At 39.2% G+C, this 22,706-nt stretch overlaps 2 protein-coding genes across 3 annotated transcripts; both read right to left on the minus strand.

The window, feature by feature from the left end:
- Positions 1 to 698: 698 nt before the first annotated feature.
- LOC143036051 (uncharacterized) lies at positions 699 to 1,481 on the minus strand. Its single transcript, XM_076203309.1, has one exon. The coding sequence runs from the start codon at positions 1,479 to 1,481 to the stop codon at positions 699 to 701; it is 783 nt and encodes a 260-aa protein (XP_076059424.1).
- Positions 1,482 to 6,796: 5,315 nt separating this feature from the next.
- LOC143038890 (acid ceramidase-like) lies at positions 6,797 to 19,977 on the minus strand. Of its 2 annotated transcripts, none has more exons than XM_076208587.1 (10): positions 19,809 to 19,976; positions 17,425 to 17,465; positions 16,604 to 16,688; positions 16,347 to 16,436; positions 15,849 to 16,042; positions 14,195 to 14,339; positions 11,832 to 11,926; positions 10,211 to 10,340; positions 8,318 to 8,551; positions 6,797 to 7,671 (listed from the first exon to the last, which is right to left on the minus strand). In XM_076208587.1, exons 1-10 carry the CDS (start codon positions 19,884 to 19,886, stop codon positions 7,579 to 7,581), a joined length of 1,185 nt encoding a protein of 394 aa, XP_076064702.1. In that variant the 5' UTR covers positions 19,887 to 19,976; the 3' UTR covers positions 6,797 to 7,578. The 2 variants fall into 2 exon arrangements, 1 of the variants encoding a protein (XP_076064702.1); XR_012967617.1 differs by lacking the exon at positions 6,797 to 7,671 and adding an exon at positions 9,577 to 9,720 and having other exon boundaries at positions 8,413 to 8,551; positions 19,809 to 19,977.
- Between the last annotated feature and the right edge of the window lie 2,729 nt (positions 19,978 to 22,706).

The raw sequence follows: 22,706 nt of genomic DNA on the forward strand, positions 1-22,706 counted from the left end.
GTTCATATATAATCCGCCCGCTTCTTTCAACTTTATTTCTCCTGCTTATCATAGTTTGTATATATTTTTTCTTTTAAACATGTATTTTTACTTTCCCTAATAAGAATTTTCCTACCGTTAACTCATCTATATCATTATCTTTTCCTCTGTTTTATTATACTCCTTTCCTCTTCTAGTCCCTGGCAGTGAAGTAAGAAGTATAACGTCTTCCTCCTCCTCAGCACTACAGTTTGCATCTTTTCTCTTCTTCCTGTTTTTTCGTACCGGTGGGCAGTTGCTCATTGCCCTGTGCCATATGACTGACTGGCCTATTATCGTAACGAGTTTCCTGTATCCATTCTTTTTATATCTTCAGTCTTCATTTCTACTTCCCTCCCCCCCCCCCATTTTTGTGATCTCGGTTTTTATTTTTTTTATTTCACTTCTATTTTCATAGCTATTGTGCTGTTATTTAGTTTTCACTCATATTTTAGTGTAATTTTGTTCCAATTACATTTTTGTCCCCAAATATATATATATATATATATATATATATATATATATATATATATATATATATATATATATATATATATATACAGGGTGATCAAACCAAGTGTAGACACACGTTTATTTAAAGAACAATACAGTTTTTACAACAAAAAATGAAACATTTAAAGAAAGATGAAGAATAAAGTATAAGGAAGCAAGATATGTAATCAATTTTCAATGTATCCCCCTTTAGCCCTCACTAAGCGCCTCAATCTGTTATGTACATCACTGCAGGCAGCACGTATGGTTCCTGGCGATATTTTGTCCCAACAAGAGCGCAGTTTGACCTTCAGAGTTTCGATATTTGCATGATTTGAACAACAAGCTTCCCTTTCCAAGATACTCCATATTGAAAAATCCATTGGGTTCAAATCAGGAGAGGAAGGCCACAATTCCTTAGGCCAAAACCCTGCCATATTCTCCTTACACCATTTCTGAACAATATTGGCTGTGTGCGATGTGGCTCCATCCTGTTGTAGGGTTATTCCATCTTCTCCGAAAGTGGCATCAATCCAGGGAACCAATTTCTCCTTCAGCATCTTGAGATAAACGTGTTGGTTAACTTTTACGCCCTCATCAATGAAGATGAGGGGGGTTTTCTGGCCAGTTGAAGTCACTCCACCCCAAACCATCACAGAAGCTGGTTTCTGCCTCCTAAACATCAGCAATTCATTTAGTGGGATGTCTTTTTTATGCACTGCATAGATCCTATCATTTTGGTGATTGTGCACAGCCTGGACAGTGAATAACTTCTCATCTGTCCACAGGACTGGTGGTTGCGTGCCGTTTTCAAGCTTCTCCAAAAGAGGCTTCCCTCTGGCTAATCTTTTGGTCTTTGTCGCTTGTGAGAGTAACTGAACTTTAGTTTTCTTGTATGGCTTGAGACACAGATCCTTTTTCAGCACATTTTGCATTGTCCCATAACTTACTCCAGCCTCTGAAGCCAACATTCTTATGCTTCTCTTTGGATTTTGTCTGATTTATTCTCTGGTGGTTTTGATGAGCTTTTGCGTTCTTACTGTACGACTGGGAGTGCTTCGTACCTTCGGAAGGGTCGAACCTGTCTCCTTCAAGCGTTTTAAAGCCTTATAAACACCAGCTCTGCTTACACGAGCTTTCAATATTCTACAGATTTCACTGGGGGACTTTCCTGCTTGAGACAATTCTTGAATAGTTGCATTTATCGTGCTCATGATAGACTAAAATCTATATTTCAATCTGCAAAGATAGACAATTGTTTAATAAACACATAAAGCTATACTCCTACACAAAAAGATTTTAAATTTCATTTCGTGAACATATATTTTTTTACAATCAAAATTTGTCTACACTTCGTCTGATCACCCTGTATATACATATATATATAGTATTGTGGTTTCACGTGTATTCTGATAGTATTTCAGTCCTTCAGAAGTATGCACAGGGTTTAAGAGTAGATTTAAGGTCCAGAAAATAATAATTATGAAACATTATATATATATATATATATATATATACACCTATACATATAGGGGAGGGGTTTTCACATTATTTCTCCTATCACACATTATTTTGTGATATGTCTCAAATTATATATTTATAATACCTCCCAATGTACATTATTTTCCTCTAAATAAGCTTATCTAGCAGTACCCAGTGAAGGGACATGTAGTTTGTGGGCAGACTGTATTGATGGGGTAGTTACCAGAATAAATGGAAATTAAAATTTTGAAAAAAAAAAAAAAAAAAAAAAATCAGGGGGCAGTTCCCCCCCCCCCCAAGCCAATGCCCTGATAAATTTCTGCTCTCACCAGCTGAAACTGTATCTGACCATATTCTGCTGCTAGCATTCAAACGGAAGGAAGGCCAAGTTAGTAGGCTTTCAATAATGTTTATTTTTATGCCGTCATGTATCTCTTTGACAGCTTTTATCAGAATGATAAAAGGTGCTCTGAAATGTCTTAAACATGGACTGTATGAACAATATTCAACAATAACCCTACTGCCCAGCATTTTGCTTCACCTTTTTCCATTACATAGAGGCAAATGATGCCTTAGTCACTAAACATGCTACTAGTCTACTTACGAGTGAAAAGTACGTGGTGTCTTGTTAACTTTGACTCTTCATCTTTGTCGCCTTGGCTCCACACTTGGGGATCCTGCTGCACACACCTCGACTGTCTCCTTTCCCCGTCTGTCAGGCACTTTCAACCAACCTTTTCCTCACCCTGGTTAGTCTCAGCTTTGTTCTCTCCTAATTGAACTCTATGTTCACCTTCAAACTGAACTTGTCTATCAACTCCTTCAAGATCCTCAATTGTCATATTACAATGACCTCTAGTCTACTGCTCCTTTTGTCCGCACTCTTTTCTCTGCAGTCAGCATCAAGTTGATCCATCCTGCCACAGTGGGTGAATCAGTCCAGAATTAAACCTCTTACAACCTCCATTTCAATGCCAGGTTGACCCCTTTTACAACCATATCCAACTTCAACACATTAGTGTGATGACAATCATCCTTCTTTCGCTGCCAAGCTCCATCTTCAACAGCAATGCCTCCTATTTCCAGGATCATGCTGATGGCTTTGCTGCTTGCATCACACCATGCCACCCCTCTATCCAGTTGCGGTGCACTCCATTGTCCTTTCACTGGATCATCGCATATCTCTTGCTGTGCGATGTTGCAAATCATTGCAAGCATGCCCTCATCAACCTTGTCTCCCCATGCTCCTCCTCCAACCTCTTAATATAGCTGCATGCCACATGGAGCCATCCTGCTATCGCGTAGTGGCCAACCAGTTTGCCACATAAGAAGAGGTCTCTCCTGCTCATTTCGTCCATTGCATCTGGGACATTACTACCTCTCCTGGATGTGCCAATTCACATTTGTAACATATTGTCTGTCCTGGCATCTCTCCACAGTCCCTTGCAAAGTGACCTATTTTCCCACAGTTGAAACATTTCATCACGGGCATCTCCCTGCATCTACTAGTCACTCCTGAACCCTCAAGGTTCTCTCTGTCTTCTGCTGACAATCTCACACCAACGGTATTCTTCCAAGTTCCCTGCTGGTCGTTCACCTGTAGCTACAACTAGGTGTTTGTTTCTTCCTACACTCATCAGAATTCTAGCATGTGCTACAGAGGTGTCAATGCTTGCTGTTTTATGTCGTTATCTGCTGTAATTCTGGAGATGTTGTCAGGAAACCCATTCACAAATGCCAATGTAACTGCCTGCTCTAAACCTGCATCCTTCCACACAGATAGTCCTGCCAGCCTCTGCAATTCATTAGTAAGTACGTCAACTTGCTCACTGTTCCATCGTAATTTGGATAGCTGACCATATGCACTGAACATACTCTGCATGAAAGTCTCTTTCAGCCTGGTGTGTATTTTCACCTTGTCCTTTTGATCAGCCTCCCAAATTTCCAGGTAGATAGCTAATGCATTACCTTCCAAGTTGAGCGCTGTAAAGCAGCCCAAAGGGATTTCTCCCCACCTTCTTTATTTCTGCATGAGAGGACGGGGTGTGTCTGTGGGGGGTGGTCGCCAATTAAATGAAAGGCTTTGCTGTGGATGTGCTGTCTTGCTGTGGTGCTTCTGACCCAGGGCAGTGGGCAAGATGCAGGGATGACCTGTCATTTATGAGGAGGCAAAAAAAGAGGGTGGGAGTTGTGGTGAATGAGAGTGGAGTGTGGGGATGAAATGGGTGAGAGTGGATTTATGCCTTTTGACTTTGGCTACCTCCCTTGTAATGGGGAAAAAGCAGCTTTCCAAGAGTGCCAGTGCTAGGAATTGCACAGCCTAATGTAAAAATTGGTAGCAAGGCCTTTACTCTACAAAATTTTGAAATTTATGTTGTATTTTAGTGTAGTATACCAGTCTTAAAAAAAAATCATTTCCATATCAAGGTTATTCCACAGATTGATGCACCTATACAAGAAATTGTGTATCTTGATATCCCTCAAGCACCCTGTCATTTCCAGTTCCTTTCCAAGGTCTTTTTTTATTTTACCCACAAATAAGAGATCTTATCTGTCAATCTCGTCATTTTACTGATCTGAACAGTTTCTATGTCACTGACTGGGAGGAAGAAAAAGAAGGGAGAAATCATGGTTATCATAATTTTCTGTGTGAAAAAATGGAAGAGAGATTGTCAAAGTTAGCAATAATCCTAGGTCCAGTCTTGAGACTGAGCACTTTCCCCATGGAGTTGCACCTCCAGATAGAGATGATGGTGTTAATGGATTTAAGGATGAGCATTAGAGAGAAGATTATTTGATGTCCATCTCACAGGCTATCCCCCCGTGTAGGGGGAAAAAGCCTTTGGTATATGTATGTATATCCATCTCACAGGACCACATCATGCAAAAAAAAAATTGTCTTTTCGAGTTTATTACAATAACAAAAAATTAACATATCCATATTCAACTGTATATTTACAAAAATAATTTCATTCATGCATAAGATAATTCAATTTATAGTGAGATAAACACTAGGAGACACAATACAACCCTTTAACATGCATTATAACTTCACTAAACTGCACACACATATTTGTACAATTATCATACACATGATAAGAGCTAAGCTCATGGGGTCCCATCTCTGTGCTTCCATTGGTAAAAATTGGCTTTATATTAATTTATATACTTTGAGTTGGAAGTAAGTTTTAAAAAGAGAGGGGCTGGAGGAAATGAATAGTTTTAGGTATTTGGGGTCACATGTGGTAGGAAAGGGAAAAGTGGAGGTGGAGGTAAATTTTAGATTAAGAAGAGCTAGTAAATGTCTAGGGAAGTGGGCATCTTGGAACAGATGCAAAGAGTTGACTATATGAAGGAGTGATTGTGCCTACAATACTGCATGCAGGACTTGGAATCTAAGAGAGGTAGAAAGGAGAAGTTAAAAATGTGTTTGAGGATGGAAGGGAATAGAAGGATGGTTAGTGAGTGGTGGGATGATGAAGTGAACAAGGTTGTAGAAGAGAAGCAAACATTCACAGACTGGTTGCAAAGAGAAACACATGAGAGGTACAAAGAAAAAAGAAGAGAAGCAAAACATAAGATCAAGGAGGCAAAAAGGAGAGATGTAAAATGGGGGAGGATTATGACAGAAAATTTAAAAGTAATAAATAGACATTTTGGAGGATGGTTGTGCCTGGATGATATTTTGACACAGCCTGAAAGAACTTCTCCCCATCTTCACTATTTTCCGTATGAGGGGAGTGGGGTTGCTGTGCAAATGAAGCAGCCCTGCAGTGGATATGCTGTGTCTTGCTGCAATGCGTCTACCTGGGCAGTGGGCAGGAGACAGAGATGACCCTTTATCCACAAGAAGCTAAAATGAGAGGGAAACAAGGGTGATCAATGGAAGTAGGTGCATGCCTTTGACTTGGCTACCATCATTATAAGTGGAAAGAAGCCCTTGATACAGTAAGTCCTCGTTATACGGTACATATGCGTTCCCGAAAACCTTACTGCAAATTGAAATTACCGTATACCGAACCCATTATAACATGTAATAATAGGATATCACAGCCATACCTTCTCCCTGCTCTTTCCTCTTCAAAATATATAGCGGATACCGTATCTGTGAATTTTTCTTACCGTAGATAGAATCAAGGGTAGTAATTACCAAATACCATAACTGTGAATTTACCGGATAAAGAATTACCATATAAGGAGGACTCACTGTATATAGAAAAAGTATTCACAGCAGGGCCACTTCACATGCAGAAAATATAGATGATGGGGAGACATCCCTTTGAGGGGTCAAAATATCATCTGTACATAATCATTTTCCATACATACATACATATACCATGACTTTTTCCCCCTTACAAGGGAGGTAGCCAAAAAGGAAAAGGCATAAAATCATTCCCACCCATTCCATCCCTGAATACAGTCCACACCCTTCCACCCTCCCTCTTATCTTAGGACCTCCTGGATGACGGGTCATCCCTGGACCTTGTCCATTCACCCTTATTCCCTGCCTTCTCCCTACCTTGCTCAACAGATATTCCCTTCTTGCTCAAAGCCCCTTTCACCCCATCCATCCATCTCATCCTCAGTTGTCCCCTTCCCATTTACTTCAGTTCCAAACTCTTCGTTCCATACAGCACTGCGGGCACAATCACTCATTCATTCTTTTTGGGAATCTTTGATTCCTGAGGTATGATTTTTCAAACTCACACTTGCTGATTGCAAAGCATCATGATCCACATTTTTTTTTTTTTTTTTGTGACTTCTTTGAATACAAAGACTACATTTCCCACCTTGAGTAAGTTGCCTTTTTCTTCTTCTTCTTCTTTCACATTTTAACCTTGACATATCTAGGACCTCACTTCTGTAGTGTTTCTTACACTGGACTTCCTTCCCACTCTGGGGTTCCTTTGCTATTTTTACTCCTCTCACCTATTTAATGCCAACCCCAATGCAATGAGTGCATGTGCATGATTCACCATGGTCTTGGATCATGTGTTGGACTTGTGATTAGCAGCTATTACACTCCCAGATGAGAACTCATATGTGACCAATCTATGGGTAATGTTGTGACCCTACACACACAAATTGGACAAAACAATAATGTGTGCAAACACCATACAAGAATTTAAGAACAAACTAGATGTTATGAGATACAAAGACGGGTCACCACGAGCATAGCTCCCCTTCCTTTATAATACAACTAGGTAAATACACACATACACACACACACAAATTCCCTGCCCACAATAGTTGGAGTAATGGCTCACAATCCAGCAAAGCTGAAATTATTTCAGCCCTGGACAGGATTTGAACTTGGACTCCTGGAGTAGCAGTTGCGAATGCTACCACTGCACTGTCAAGCTGTGGGGTGTGTGTGTGTGTGTGTGCGAACATTGTCTTCTACCACCAGATATCATTCAGCAATAAGCATTATACCTTGCCAGATATTTTGTAACAACACTTATTTGAGCAGCCTCAGTTTACTCAATTTTTCTAGCAGTTACTATGTTTTGATTAAACTGTGGCAGTGACCTTAGCCTGTGTTTATGGTTATACATATAAGAATACTTGAGTAGTATAAGGCACTTATCCCCAAAGGGGACATGGATCAGGGCAGGTTGTGATCCAAGCTTCAAGTGTTCCCCTTGAGGCATCCATGAAAGCAGAGTAAACAGTTTCCTGGAAAGAAAAATTAAAAACATCAGTCATCCTTTTCTATATAACCAAACAAAAATATGCTCATGGGATGAATTGTCTTTGTCATCTAAAATTATATTCTTTACAAAATCAACCCAATCAAAGTCCTTTAATATTATCTTAACTTACTAGTTGCTAAAAAAACTTTCTACATCCTGTTCTACTCATCTCCAAAATATGTAAAGTATCTTCTTATCTTTTCCCTCTGCCTCAACTACATATACTGTACATATATTTTCCTATGTCCAACTATTTTGTGTTCATCTTGCAAAGTTTCTGCAGATCTATGGTATATGCAGTACTCTACAATCAAAGCTAAACCCTTGATATAACAAATAAAGAGGGAGAAAGAGTCAAACTGGGGGTTGTTACCTAAGGGTCTTTTACTCAGTAACACATACCAACTCTATATCACAAACTAATTAAGGTAGGAAGGTGTTGGCAAAGCTCAAATTTTGTTATACCAGATAGTTGTCCCCCATGTTATTTATTTATTTATTTTTACTTTATTTTCACACAAATGAAAGTTGAATGTATGTCATCCAAAAAATTACCATAGATAATGCAAACCAGCATTATACAGAAAACAATGATCACATTTATTAACATATACTCAGTAGTAAATTACCTTGTTTAAGATAGGTTTAGTAGAAAGAATGCTGGAAATTAATTTGAAGCTGGTATGGTATCTACCAGCTTTCATCAAGCATTGCACTGCAGGGCCACGGCGATCATCAAAGAAGGGAGGATTGAACCAGTGGTCATAGTTTGTCTGCACTAGGAACCAAGACCCACAGCCATCAAGTTTAGAAAGGAGGGTAAATATGTCTTTGTTTTCCCTGTCTCTTGTCACAATAGCCCCCTGGAAATGTAAAAAATTGTACATTAGTTATAAAAGGATTTCAGTACACAAAATCTTCTTTTGTATGGACCATTGATGTGTATATTGTATGCCTAGTTGTTCACAGGCTTGGCTCATTATCATTACACTGTAATACATCTTGTGAAAGCAATTCAACTTTAACCTTTTGTAATTTTCCTGATCTTTGATGTTTTTTTGTGTGTACATAACTAGATAATCATAACTATTGCCTCAAGTTTGAATGACTGAAAGTCAACACTCCCACAAAGGCTGGCAATGTCCTCAGATCCCCCCATAAATATCTCTCTGGGAAGAAATATTGGACTACTGTCTGTGTTGCATTAGTGTGGGACTGTTTCTATGTCACTAGCTTATACTAATATAAAGAGAGGAGCAATGACTGGCTGTCAGCTCTTCTTATGTGAAAAAGTGGAGGAATGAAAATTCGAAGTTGTTAAGTAGCTTGGTCTGGAGACTGAGTGTTAGCCCTTCAGGGATGCATGTTCCTATGGTGTTGGCAGGTTTTGAAGACAGATGTCACAGAAATGATTCCTTCTGATATCTATCTTACAGGACCACCACTTGCAGACTCACTCTTAGTCCTATATACCTACATAAACTTATCAAGCCAAATGTTACAAGATTAAATCTACCTTGTCATATTTGATCCCTTTTTATATTTCATTCAACTTGTACAGTATTTACAGTTGTGAACTTTAAATGCTGTGTATATTTTGCCCCTTTGAAGATCTGCATCTGCTTGAATTTCGCAGTTGAGAATGGTGTTTGTGAACTGTTTATGTTGAACAATTTAGGGAATATGTATAAAAGCCAAACATTTGTTCAAACATGTGGACAGTGAGATGAAATTAATGAACTGGATAAGGAAACTCAAGGATACTAAATATTTGGCTATATCTATTTTACACACAAATAAATTCTTCCACCTTATAAGGGAGGTAGACAGCCAAGGCATGCACCAACCTCAAACCCATCCTACTCCCACCCACCACCCATTTGTTTACCTTTTATCGCAGCTCCTCGTGGATGAAGGGACATCCCTGCCCACTGCCAGGGTCACAGGAAATGCAGCAAGTCACAGTACACATACAGCCTAAGCTGTTTACCCCTATCCCTTTCATTTACTTAGTGACCCTTCCTCCTTGTTCCTTCAAGCAAAAATAGAGAAGACGAGTAGAAATTATTTTAGGCTACATCAATTTATCATCCATTCACTGCTATTTCTTACCTTCTCCTTTCCCTGCTCAACAGATATTCCCCTTTTTCTCATGGCTCTTTCCACCCCATCCATATCTCTCATATTTGGGCTTCCCCTCATGTTCATTCCACCCACCTATGCTTTTCACATTCCTTTTGCTCATCTTTCCTGACTCATTCTTTCCATGTCCCTAAACCATCCCAGTATTCCTTCATTAGCCCTACTTGCCAGCTTTCTTTCCACCTCCATTCTCCTCCTCACCTGTTCATTTCTCATTCTATCCATCCTTGTAACCCCCACCATACTTCTCAAACATTTCATCTCAAATGTATAACTTTTAATCAATGCATTCCTGGCACAAATATCCCATCATACATAACAAATCACCATACACACTGGTTCTACTAACTTTACTTCAACTGTACTCCACCAACACTCACCTCTCCTCGTTTTGTCCCTGCCAAAATGTAGTAAACTGGAGCTAAAAGACGAGAATTTGCCAGTTGGGCTCTTGCTCCGTAGAACATGTTGGCCTCTTCCATCACCTCTCGAGTCAAGAATGTTACCCACCTGTCCAAAGAGCAACATAAATACTGTAGTGATGTATGTACCTAATTATAATAAACAGGATACTGGCTATTTTCATGGGGTCCCATCTCCTTTTCCCCACTGATCAAGATCAATTATGAAATACATACACACATACATATACCAAGGCTTTTTCCCCCTTACAAGGGAGGTAGCCAAAAAGAAAAAGGCATAAAACCATTCCCACCCATTCCATCCCTAAATACACTCCACCCTCCCTCTTATCTTAGCACCTCCTGGATGACGGGTCATCCCTGCACCTTGTCCACTGCCCTGGGTCAGAGGCAGTGTCACAAGACACAGCACATCCACAGCAAGGCCACTTCATTAAATCGGCGACCCCCCCCTCTCCGTTCTCCCATGCAGAAAAGGAAAAGACGGGGGAGAAATCCCTTCGGGCTGCATCAAATTTTTCTCACACATACTACCTCACCTAATTATGAAATAACTTATGGTTTAAGATTGGACTATGTCTTCTTTTAGCATATTCCATGGAGTGAAAAATTTGTAAAGAAAACTTTCTAAATATTCGTACAGTCTTTTCAATTTGTTCCTATGAGTTTGTGACACCCTCCATCCCAAACCAAGGGACATGTCAGTTTAATCCAGGGCTTCCAGACTTGAACACCATACTTATGTCATTTCTTTATCTTCCTTTTTCCAATGATGGCAGGTCCAATACTTCTAATCTCTCTTCATATATTTTGGCTGCTGCCCAAAGTGAGCAATTTAGTAGTTCCTCTTTGTATTCTCTCAATCTTACTTACCATACCATTACCAAGGCTTTTTCCCCCTTCCAAGGGAGGTAGCCAAAAAGGGAAAGGCATAAAAACACTCCCACCCATTTCATCCCCAAATACACTCCACACCCCTCCCACCCTTCCTCTCATCTGAGCACCTCCTGGATGACGGGTCATCCCTGCACCCCGCCCACCGCCCTGGGTCAGAAGCAGTGTCGCAAGACACAGTACATCCACAGCAAGGCCGCTTCATTTAATCGGCGACCCCCCCTCTCCGTCCCCCTTTGCATTATATCCTTTAATTTATGTGGAAACTACATCACCACTGCATATTCTAATCTGGAAAAGGCTATGTTCTCTACAAGCATCTTCATCATCTCCTTCATGTACTGAAGCCACTTTTATGCTCATCAACAGTCTGTATTTGTGAAATCAGTATGATGAAAACATAATCCAAATGAACGATACATACGAATGTATGGCAAAATTTAATAAGTGGAGACACAGCTCCAACTCTGTATACTACAACAAAGTACAAATATGTAGATACATATGTCCCAATTCTTTGTCACTGGGAGCCGGTATGATTTGCAGTGACAATACTAATGACCAACTTGAGGAGATACTCATCTAATTATTCATTCAGAATATATTATCATACATTGAAACTACAAACTATAATTATCTTAATGCAAACAACAGAAATTTTCAAGACTCAAATAAGATTGCTTACTTTTGTTTGTGGTCATCAAATAAGATCCATTCTAAGAGACCCATGAAGCCACCATCAACCGCAAAACGTCTATTCACACTTAAGGAGAAATTATTCTGTTGGAAGAAAAGCAAATGTATTATTTATAATACATTTTAGTAGTACTAGCAAATCTATAATAGTGTATGTGTCATATGTGTACTGATTGGTATTACTCATGACTGTCTCTGGTCCCCTTAACCCCTATGTATGTTGTCTGTGTAACTTAGTGTAGAAAATCAGTCTATTGAGGACCACAATGGAAATAAACTTACATGCTTTTTTGTTACCCTCGGCATTTGTAATTGCTATTTTGAACTATGTGTTCTGTTCATTATCTGCACTTCATGTATATTGATTCAATGCCAAATAAAATTTATTTATTCATTATTATTTAGTTCCATTATCAATGAAAATGGGACAAATATGAAAGTAGCAGTTTTAGTCTGTTGAGTGTAGCATGTTGTAGGTGATTACACAGAATGAAGTGAGGACTAGGAAGCCCCTACACTAGATTTTACTTCTACAAAAATTCAAGCCATAAAAGGGTCTGGGAGGAGGACTACAACCAGAACCCTAGTAACCAGGTCATAAGACATGGATATAGTATGGATAAGAGCAAAAGGGAAGAGATTGGTAGTATATTTGTGAGATGAAAGATAGATATGTTATTCTTTAAGTGAAACAAAACTAAGTTTGAATGTAGTGGGCTGGGTGCCAGGAGTGACAAGAGGAAGAGCGAGATAAGGAGTGGCACTAAGGGAAGCAGTCATGACTTGTCAACTCTATGTGCAAGGGTGAAGGACATAACGTTGAAGTTATAAATAATAAATAAATAAATAATTTTATTTTGCACTGAATCAATATATATGAAGTGCAGATAATGAAAAGAACACAGAGTTCAAAATAACAATTACAAATGCCAAGGGGTTGCACCTTTAGATGGAGGCAAGGATTTTCATCTTGCAGAACCACCACTTACGAGTACTTGTTGGTTCTACAGGGTCTAACAGATAAATCCGTACAAACTTTGAAGAGGTTTTAAGCACTTAAAAAGTAACATATGGCAATTCTGATTGTTTCCAGATACTTCCATTTGTCTAATAATTTAGCCAGTTGTATACTAGCACCGGTGCAATAAACATTAAGCAATGGAACAAGCCAAACGTTCAGCCATATGCGAACTTCGTCGCGCGGGTCACACTCCTAGCGCCATAATAAGAATGCTAAAATACTCCAGACAAACTGTTTACGATGTTTGTAAACGTTTTGATGAGACCGGCGAAGACCAACAAGCTGCTCACAAGCCCAGAAGGGGTAGAATTCTAACACCTCGCTTTTTAGCTGGTCTCAAGAGAAGTGTCAATGCAAATCCAGCCTTACCATTATCGACATTGGCAAAGAAGAGAGGTGTCAGCACAATGACAATTCACAGAGCATTAAAGAAATTGGGATTAACCTCATTCTCACAAGGAAAAAGACATCTTTTGACACAAAAAATGAAAGAAATCCGCTTGACCAGGTGCCAAAAGCTGTTGAACTGGATGAAGTCGAATGGCTCAGTCATCAAGTTTTTTTCCGACGAGAAGATTTTCACGGTTGATGCGACTTTCAATAAGCGGAATGATCACTGGATAGCCTCCTCATCCTCAGAGGTTCAACACAAGACAACGACGAAGAAACCAGCAAGTGTCATGGTGCTCTGTGTGGTGTCAACTGAGGGGGACGTCTTCACTCACTTCTTCAACAACAAGGAGAAAGTCAATGCCGTTGTCTATTGCAAAGTTCTAGAAGAGAAAATAATACCCTGGATGAAAGATAAGGCTAGTGGCAACCAGTTTGTCTTCCAACAAGACTCGGCTCCAGCCCACACAGCGAAGAGGACCACCAACCTTCTCGAAGGGTCAAATGTGCAGTTCTGGAACAGAGTTGTGGCCCTCAAATTCGCCAGACCTAAACCCTTTAGATTATTATTTTTGGGCGCGAATTGAGGCCAAGGCATGTGACAAGCCACACAGAAGTATAACAACCCTGAAGACAGACATCAAGAAGGCTGTGGGTTCATTATCAAAGTCTGAGATCATCAACGCTGTATCCAAGTTTCGTAAACGCGTTGAAAGCGTCATAACAGCTGAAGGTGGTTACATTGAATGAAATCATTGTTCTTGTTGCCTTTTCTAAATATACTGAAAATTTCATAACTCTCTGTTTATTATAACCCAAGATATTATTCTTTAAACATGTGATAAGAAGTTGTACGGATTTATCTGTTAGACCCTGTATACAATCACTTAAACCATTTCAACTGTTTCTGCAGAATAATAAATTACAAGATGTGAACTTACCTCCTTCATTGCAGTAAGTACTCCAATAAATCCAGCAAAATTTATGGACTTAAAAACAGTTGCATTTTCCTTTCTCCATTCAAGCTGTACTGTAAGAGGCCTCAGCATTTCTGATACTCTCCATGTAGTATTTTTACTGTCCCATCTGTTTCACACACACAAAATTAAAATTTTCAAAGTTCTTTTAATCCTGCCTATAGGCTACTTATTTCATAACAAAACATAACCATGTTAACTTTTAGGCTACTTATTTCATAGCAAAACCATATTAACTTTTAAAATTTCATAATACATTAAACCCTTTGGGCTACAACATATATATCAATCAGTCAATCTATTGCTCCAGGTCTCTCTTCCTGGGAAATAGTAACACCTTGGTAACTAGTAACAGCCACCAGACTGGCCCAGAAGTTACTTAAAGAAGAAATACCTGGTTACTGTCTGGGTATAGCAAGGATGGGCTAGTGTAAGATAAGATATTCATTGTCCTCTGTGTGATGATTCCATCTGGGACTCTTTTGTTTCTGAAGTCAGGCCTATTCTGTGCGGTCAATGTCTTAGCATTGGATGGTGACCCAAATGCAAGCATGCCAGTGTGGTTCTTATTTCTATAGGGATGGATTTTTCTGAGGGATTTGATGGAATAGGAAGTTTGATGGTTGGTCTTGAAGAGCTTGTTCTATGATCTGAGTGTGAATGTGTTTTGTGTGATACAGGTGACAGACTGTTGTAAATATTTAAGTAATATGTTGCTCCTGTAACTTTTTGTTGCACTCACCTGGCTGCACTTGTGTGATGTAATTAGGTGGATGATTTGGGTTTGGGGCTCTTGCTAAGAACCTATCATTTCCATGTGATATTCTATAGGGAAGATCTTGGTTTCTGTGAACAGCCCAAAGGGATTTCTCCCCATCTTCTCTCTTTCTGCATGAGGGGACAGAGAGGGGGGTTGCAGATTAAATGAAGTGGGCTTGCTATGGATATACTGTGTCTTACTACACTGATTCTAACCAAGGGCAGTGGGCGGGATACAGGAATGACCAGTCATCCATGAGGAGCTAAGACGAGAAGGGGAAAAGTGTGGTGAATGGGAATGAAATGGGTGGGAGCAGGTATGTGCCTTTAACTTGGGTACCTCCCTTATAAGGGGGAAAAAACTTTTTGCATATATATAGACAGATACTGTGCAGGTGTCCAATAGGGGTGATTTTATTGCAGCCAGTTATTACTCCCAATGCTTTATTTCTATATAGTTTCTAAGGTGTTTATGTTTTGCTAATTTTGGGAACCATGATATAGAAACGTAGTTGTGTGTGGTTCATAAACACTGTTTGTAGATTGTGATTAAAGTTTCCTTATTTCAAGGCCACATGGCATTCATCCAATTCTTGCACCATTCAGGTTAAAATACTACTTGTAATGATAATTTGGTAGTCTAAGTAAGAGACCTATTGCTAAGAGTGTATCAAAAGGCTTTCTCAGTGTAGTGATGTGAACTACAACAACTCTGAACTGGTGAGGACATCTGTGCATCATATACACACTCGACATTCTAGGATATATGTAATTTTATCTAACATCATCCAAACAAGAATCAATGTCTCAGTCATACATCTGAAAAGATTTCATAACAAAGCTGTAATCTTATTCTTACCCCAAAAAAACTCCTGTATCCAAGTTTCTGCCTAGATAAATTCTCCCATCTTTACTCTGAGTGACGATGGATGTACATAATGAAACTGCCTCATAAAAAATATTGTACAAAGTTATATACGATACAGGTAAGTCTGAATACTTGGCTATGCCTTGAATTTCTTCTCTGTATGGTGATGGAAGGGATGCTGCAACCTGCGAGAACAATTATATCATAAATTTAATTTCATAGCAGGATTATATACACCAGCATATGAAAAATCACAAAATTTACACCAGATTAAGTAATCTTTTAATACATTCACTGCAACATGTATCATGTATACTTTATTCTGAAAAAAGCCATATCATGCTATTCATTAAGCAAAAATCCTATTGCAATGAAAGTGTAAAGGATAAAAACTGGTATGAAGACATTACCATATTATCAATTTACATATATCTATAAACTTGTTCACAATATGGATCATATGCTACAATGAAATAGATAAAAACTAACCTTGAGCAAATTTCTATCTATGATACTGTAAACTTTGTCACCAAATGCATACCTCACAAGGCTTTCAACATAACTTGTCACAGCAGCGATCTGAAATTTATGAAAAGGTTCTGTACAGTAAAAATAAGGTAAATACAACACACACAGAAGTCCAATCTTTCTTCACATATCTTGACATTCTAAGGGAGCATGTTTCCAATTTGTGACACTTAAGACAAACTATCATTAATAAAATAAAAATATTATAGGCTACATACTTTATTTTTCTTGTTTGTTATCAACTCTTTCCATCTCTCCTCAGGTGGTAGGTCAAGATTTATGATGTATGTTGGCATGGTTTCCCTGCAAACAATAATTTTTGTACTGTATTTACTTTCACATTTTCAAACCAACTGAACAATACTATACCTACATTAAAATGAAATTACAAAGACAGGTCACCACTAGCATAGCTCCCATTCCCATATAATCCAAGTAGGAATATTCAGAAACAATCCCACACAAATACAACACACACAGTCCAATGTTCCCAGAGAGATCTGTGGGAAAGCCTGAGGATTGGTGCCAACTACGGTGGGGCTGAGGGGTTTTCCACTTGGTAAACTTAGGGCAACAATTGTTATCACTATTATTATGTGCACAAGAATCACACCTTCTTTCCTCAGGACGAGTGATTAATGTGAGGCTTTACACTTAGGTCTTTGGTAATAGGTCTGAAGGTATCAAGAGTGAGGACCAAGATTTTTGGATTTTTTCAATAGAAGGGTTTGGCCATTCAATGTTACTACTGGATGATTCTTTGATTCATGATTGCTTGGAATTAGCAATTTTACTGATGATTTTTGAGGGAAGGCATCTATTCAGACAAGAGGTGATGTATGTAATGCAATGATTCAATTCTCTAGCAGTAGCAGGACAACCTGAAGAAACATCCAAGCACTCAGGTCTCCAGACTTTATCTATTGAACTAATATATCATTACCTGATCCTACAATGAAACTTACAAAATGGCAATATACACAAGATATTTACATAATTTCAATAAAAACATTCAAATTATTTGTACTCTTCAACTTACTTTATGTAGTTCTGAGTATCACTTCTTTCACATTCTTCCATCTATAAATACAGAAAAAAATATATGAATATAGAATCTTAACAATTTCAGAGCATAGGCTATCCTTTAGCTGAATAAAGAATGTCTGGCAAGTGGAAAAAATATTTCAAATAACTTTTTAGTTTAATGAAATAGTCTGGTCCAAGCAAGAAAAAAAATATTAGGGAGATAACACAAAAGGGAGATTAACCAGAATACTTCCAACCTCCCTAATAAGAACCATCTGCAATCAAAATTAGTTATATTCAGCTGAAACAAAATACAAAGTGTATCATTACAGAAATGGGTCCACCAGTCTGCTAAAACAAAATGAAACATTCCTGAGCCAATTTTATCATCTATGTTTAAAGGGAAAAAAGGTAGTTTTACCCTTTCAGCATGGACCAAATAACAAGAAATAATAATAATACACAGTGATAATAAATAAAGACAATTAGTACAATATCCCTTTAGACATTGTGGAGTTCACCAAGGCAAGGACATGAATTTTTTAATGTTCATCTTACAGGACCACCACATGCAGGTCATCACTGCTCCTATTACACTTCTTACTTCAGGATATCCCAGTAGTAGGCATTACGCCTGTCAGTGGTCCTAGCATATTTCTCCATCTGGCTCTATCATGGAAGGCCCCTGCCTCCCTCAGAGTTTCAACGTTGTGCAAGTCATGTCTACTGAGGGCTTCTTCAACATTTTCTTTCCATCTCTTTCTTGATTTTCCTTGTGGCCTTCATCTGGCATCCACTCCCAGCATCCCCTTGTAATTTTCTTCTTCCATTCTTTCTAAATGTTCTATCCATCTCAACTGGACAGTATCTATTTTGCATGGCATGGAACAGACACCAATGCTTTTCCTTATATCTTCGTTGTTTAGGTTATCTCTCTTCGTCTTTCCAACTATGACTCTCAGTGGTCTCATTTCTGCTGCCTGAATCCTGCTTGTCTACGTTTGTCATCACCCAACTCTCTGAACCATATGTTAGGGTAGGTGTCAAGACAGTATTAGAAATAATAATTTTCACTTCTAAAGGTACAAGTTTTCTTTTATTATTGGCCAGACAGCACCCACACTCACACAAAATTTATTCATTCTTTCTGAAATATCCCTCTTCTTTCTGCCCTCCTTAGTAACTAAACTTCCAAGATATTTATAGATATTTGTATTTTTTACCATCTTATTTCCTATGGTGATGCTGAACTCTTGTTCTTCTCTTCTACTAATGATCAGTATTTCTTACATCTGGCTCTATCATGGAAGGCCCCTTCCTCCTTCAGAGTTTCAATGTTGGGCAAGTCATGTCTACTGAGGGCTTCAACATTTTCTTCCCATCTCTTTCTTGGTCTTCCTCGTGGTCTTCCCCCTGACATCCACTCCCAGCATCCCTTGTAATTCTTTCTTCTTCCATGCTTTCTAAATGTCCCATCCATCTTATCTGGGCAGCATCTATTTTGCATAGCATGGAACAGATGCCAATGCTTTTCCTTATATCTTTGTTGTATCAATCAAGTCCAATAATTCATATGACAGTAGACCATAAGTTATTCTGATGATTAGACATAGCATAACAGGGACCAATGATGAGTTACCATATTCAAAATCCATCAACATTACCTACATCTAGAGGTGCAGCCTCAAGGGGCTGGCATTTGGTCACTGGAAATAACCCTAGATCTCTAAGTACCTTTGACTACTTTCCCCAACTTCTTCATGTAAAGAAAACTGACAAATGGTGACTACTTCATTCTTCCTCCTGCTTGCCATAATAATAACTGTTACATCGAGTCTCAGACTCCAACTCAAATCCTTACAGCTTCTGCAAATTCACGGGTCCTCCCATAAATCCCTGTTAGGAAATGACTGTTAACTGTGTTGTATTATTGTAGGTCCGTTTGTATCACTAGGAACAAGTTAGGTTGTTAGGTTAGATAGAATCATAGATTGGATTAAGTTAGACGAAGTTAGATTGGTCTTGTATGTAAGATTAGGATATCTCTAGACATAAATTTGGGTTCTTTTCAATATCTATAAGCCCCTCCCTTATATTTTTAATTATAATTTCACTCTCTACTATAGCAGTTTGAGTAAACAGGTATGAAGACAATCTACGTCGCATATTTCTGGGGTATCTACCAATTCATGTGTTGATTGTATTTCGCAACATATAATTAATGACTGTCGATATTCTTTTACAAATACGGAAATAGTGACTTTCAAATTGTGTATTTCCCTCATATACAACTGTGAAAAAATCAACATTATTCCGATGCGCACATCCGTAACTGAGTATCATTATGAGTTACGATAACATGAAAATGTATTGCTATCAAAAACATAAGAATGTTACCTCTTTATGCCATGTCATTGTTAGACCAACAGTGAACAGACATGATAAAAATAATGTGATGTCCCGGAGTTTGATCATTTTATTCCCTTCCCATTAACAATTCACACCCAAAAGTGCAACTTCTGCCCGAACTTCTTTCTGACAGGAATCCAGAACTAATGAACGAATTGAAATGTTTATGAAAGTATCGTATCAAATTAGAGAATACATCGTCAGTAAAGTGTTAAGGAAGTTATTCAAAATCCATAGCCCTCAACTGTTTCGAGTTGAGACTATATATCACAGCGTCTTTACGTCCACTATCTTAAATTAATTTAGGGTATTAGGTTGGTGATACAGTAATCCCGTAGTAGTTTTAATTCGGAACAACGGCAGGAAAAATGAAAATCAACACAAAATATCTAATCTCTTTCTTTTGGTAATTAGCCACAAGGTGCGACACTAGAAGTGTCACATGAGAAATATAGGTGAAGCTCAGACTAAGGCCACAGCTTAGTGGAGCTTATGATTGTAGCTGAACGTGGAGCCTAACGTCAGCGATGGGACGGCTAGAAGACTGGACGAGATGTGTTTTGTGCGCTGGTCAGGTACTGTTCTGCCCATCTCGGCGAAACGCCAACCTTTTAAAGGAGGCTGGCGGGAACGTGAGGAGCTTTCCAAGTTCCTGATTGGCTGACCGCTGGCTGGCAGGGACACCCTTGCGAACTACGCTTGCCAACTACAGGAACTTGGAAGATTTCTTTGATTAGTGTGTAACGGGTCGTAGGATGCATCACGTCACCACAATCCCTCCCATACCTGTCAATCTATCTGCTAAAGGTTTTTCCCCCTTTACCAGGGAGATTGCCAAAGTCAAAAGGCATAAACCCACTCCCACCCATTTCATTCCCATTTACCACCCTTTCCTCCTCATGGATGACGGGTCATCCCTGTATCCCGCCCACTGCCCTGGGTCAGAAGCAATCCAGCAAGACACAGCACATCCACAGCAAGGCTGCTTTACTTAATCAGTGACCCCCCTTTAAGCAGAAAAAGAGAAGACAGGGAATCCCTTTGGCCTGCATCAAAGTATCATTCACACATAAGCACTCCCTGACCCCCTATCCTTCACCCACCCCTTTCCTTGCATCACAGTATCATCTATGCACAGCCTTTCCTCACTCAGCCCTATTCCCTGCCTTCTCAATTCCTTGCTCAACAGACATTCCCCTCTTTCCCAATGCCACTCTCACCCCATCCATCCACCTCATCCTTGGTCATCCCCTCATGTTCAGTCCATCCACCTTTGCCTTCCACACCTCTTTCACTAATCTTTCATCACAAATTCTTTCCACATCTCCAATCTATCCCAATACTCTTTCATCAACCATATCTGCCATCTCCTTTTCCACCCCTGCTCTCCTCCTCACCTTCTCATTTCTTATTCTGTCCAACCTTGTAACCCCTATCATACTTCTCAGACATTTCATCTCAAATACATTTAAACTTTAACTCTCTGCCTCTTAAATTCCATGTCTCTGCCCCATGCAGTGCTGTCGGCACAATCACCCCTTCATATTATCTCTTTGCATCCATTTCGAAATGCCTATTTCTCATAACACTTTTTAACCCACCACGACATTTACTTCTCTCAATCTATAATTTACTTCCATCTCCCTTTCCTGCCACATGTGACCCCAAGTACCTAAAGCTATCCACTTCCTCCAGCCTTTCTTAATCACTGCCATCCTCTCCTCTTGTACATTTCATCATCTTACTTTTACCCACATTTACCTTCACCTTTCTCTTATCACATACCTTCCCAAACTCTGTCACAAACTCCCTGGATCTCCCCTCTGACCCTGCCACAAGCACAGTGTCATCAGCAAACAATAGCTGGCTCACCTCCCACTTTTCTCCCACTCCACCCCATCACACATTGAAAAACTATGGTGATGTGACACATCCCTAGCAGCCCCACTCTTACCTTAAGTGACTCTATTTCTAAAATTTTAATACAGGCTCTACTACTCATAAGCCTTTCCATAATCCATAAAAGCCCCCAAAAATATCTTTACTTTTTCCTAAAGCTTTCTCACATATCTGTCTTACCACAAAAATCTGATCCACACAACCTCTACCTTTCCTAAACCCACACTGTTCCTCACCAATTACTCCCTCTGTTCCTCTCCTAATCCTTTCAGTCAAACCCTCCCATAAGCGTTCCCAACTACACTTGACAAATTGATCCTTCTGAAACTACTGCACTTACATTTGTCCCCATTTCCCTTGTAAAATGGAATTATACATGCACTCCTCCAGTCCTCTGGTACTCTACCACCCTTAGACACACATTAAACAACCTCACTAACCAGTCCACTATTACTGTACCTGCCTTCTTTAAACATCCATAACTGAACCACCATTACCCCTTTCATTCCCTGCATATAAAAAAAATTGTACAGGAGTGGCAAAGTGGAGACTGATGGGGTGATGATTCAATTATCTAATCACCTTAGGTGCCTCTGTTCATATCAAATCTAGTCATGCAAATGTATCTTGGCCTCTATTGAGTTGGTTCCTTCACCCATTGGGTCATATTATTCATTGCCATGTTTAATGTGTTGCCGAGAAGTCTTTACTTCTGTCTGTTGCCTATTCTTTCCATATTACCTCTCCATGATTAAAGTTACCCATTAGTTATACACTTGATTCAGTTGGTTAGTTGGGTTTCTTACTTATTATCTATATTCTAATCTCTACCACTGCCAGGTCTCTTTTTCCACCCTCTTTACTCGTAATTTTTATATTCATCATCTCAGCCATTCCTTTTCCTATCATACATATACCAAAGGCATTTTTCCCCTTACACAGGGGGTAGCTAAAAAGAAAAAGGCATAGAAACCACTCCCACCCCAT

Source organism: Oratosquilla oratoria, chromosome 2, assembly GCF_046742065.1.
Source record: "Oratosquilla oratoria isolate Oo_2021 chromosome 2, ASM4674206v1, whole genome shotgun sequence".
Taxonomy (NCBI): domain Eukaryota; kingdom Metazoa; phylum Arthropoda; class Malacostraca; order Stomatopoda; family Squillidae; genus Oratosquilla; species Oratosquilla oratoria.

Bases quoted from the DNA above. Each gene is read 5' to 3' on its own strand.
- LOC143036051 (XM_076203309.1), bottom strand. From the start codon at position 1,481: ATGTTGGCTTCAGAGGCTGGAGTAAGTTATGGGACAATGCAAAATGTG.
- LOC143038890 (XM_076208587.1), bottom strand. From the start codon at position 19,886: ATGATCAAACTCCGGGACATCACATTATTTTTATCATGTCTGTTCACT. The intron at 16,689-17,424 runs GTAAGTTGAAGA...TATTGTTTGCAG, and splicing joins GATACTCAGAACTACATAAA to GGAAACCATGCCAACATACA. The intron at 10,341-11,831 runs GTAAGCAATCTT...CTCTTTGGACAG, and splicing joins TTTGATGACCACAAACAAAA to GTGGGTAACATTCTTGACTC.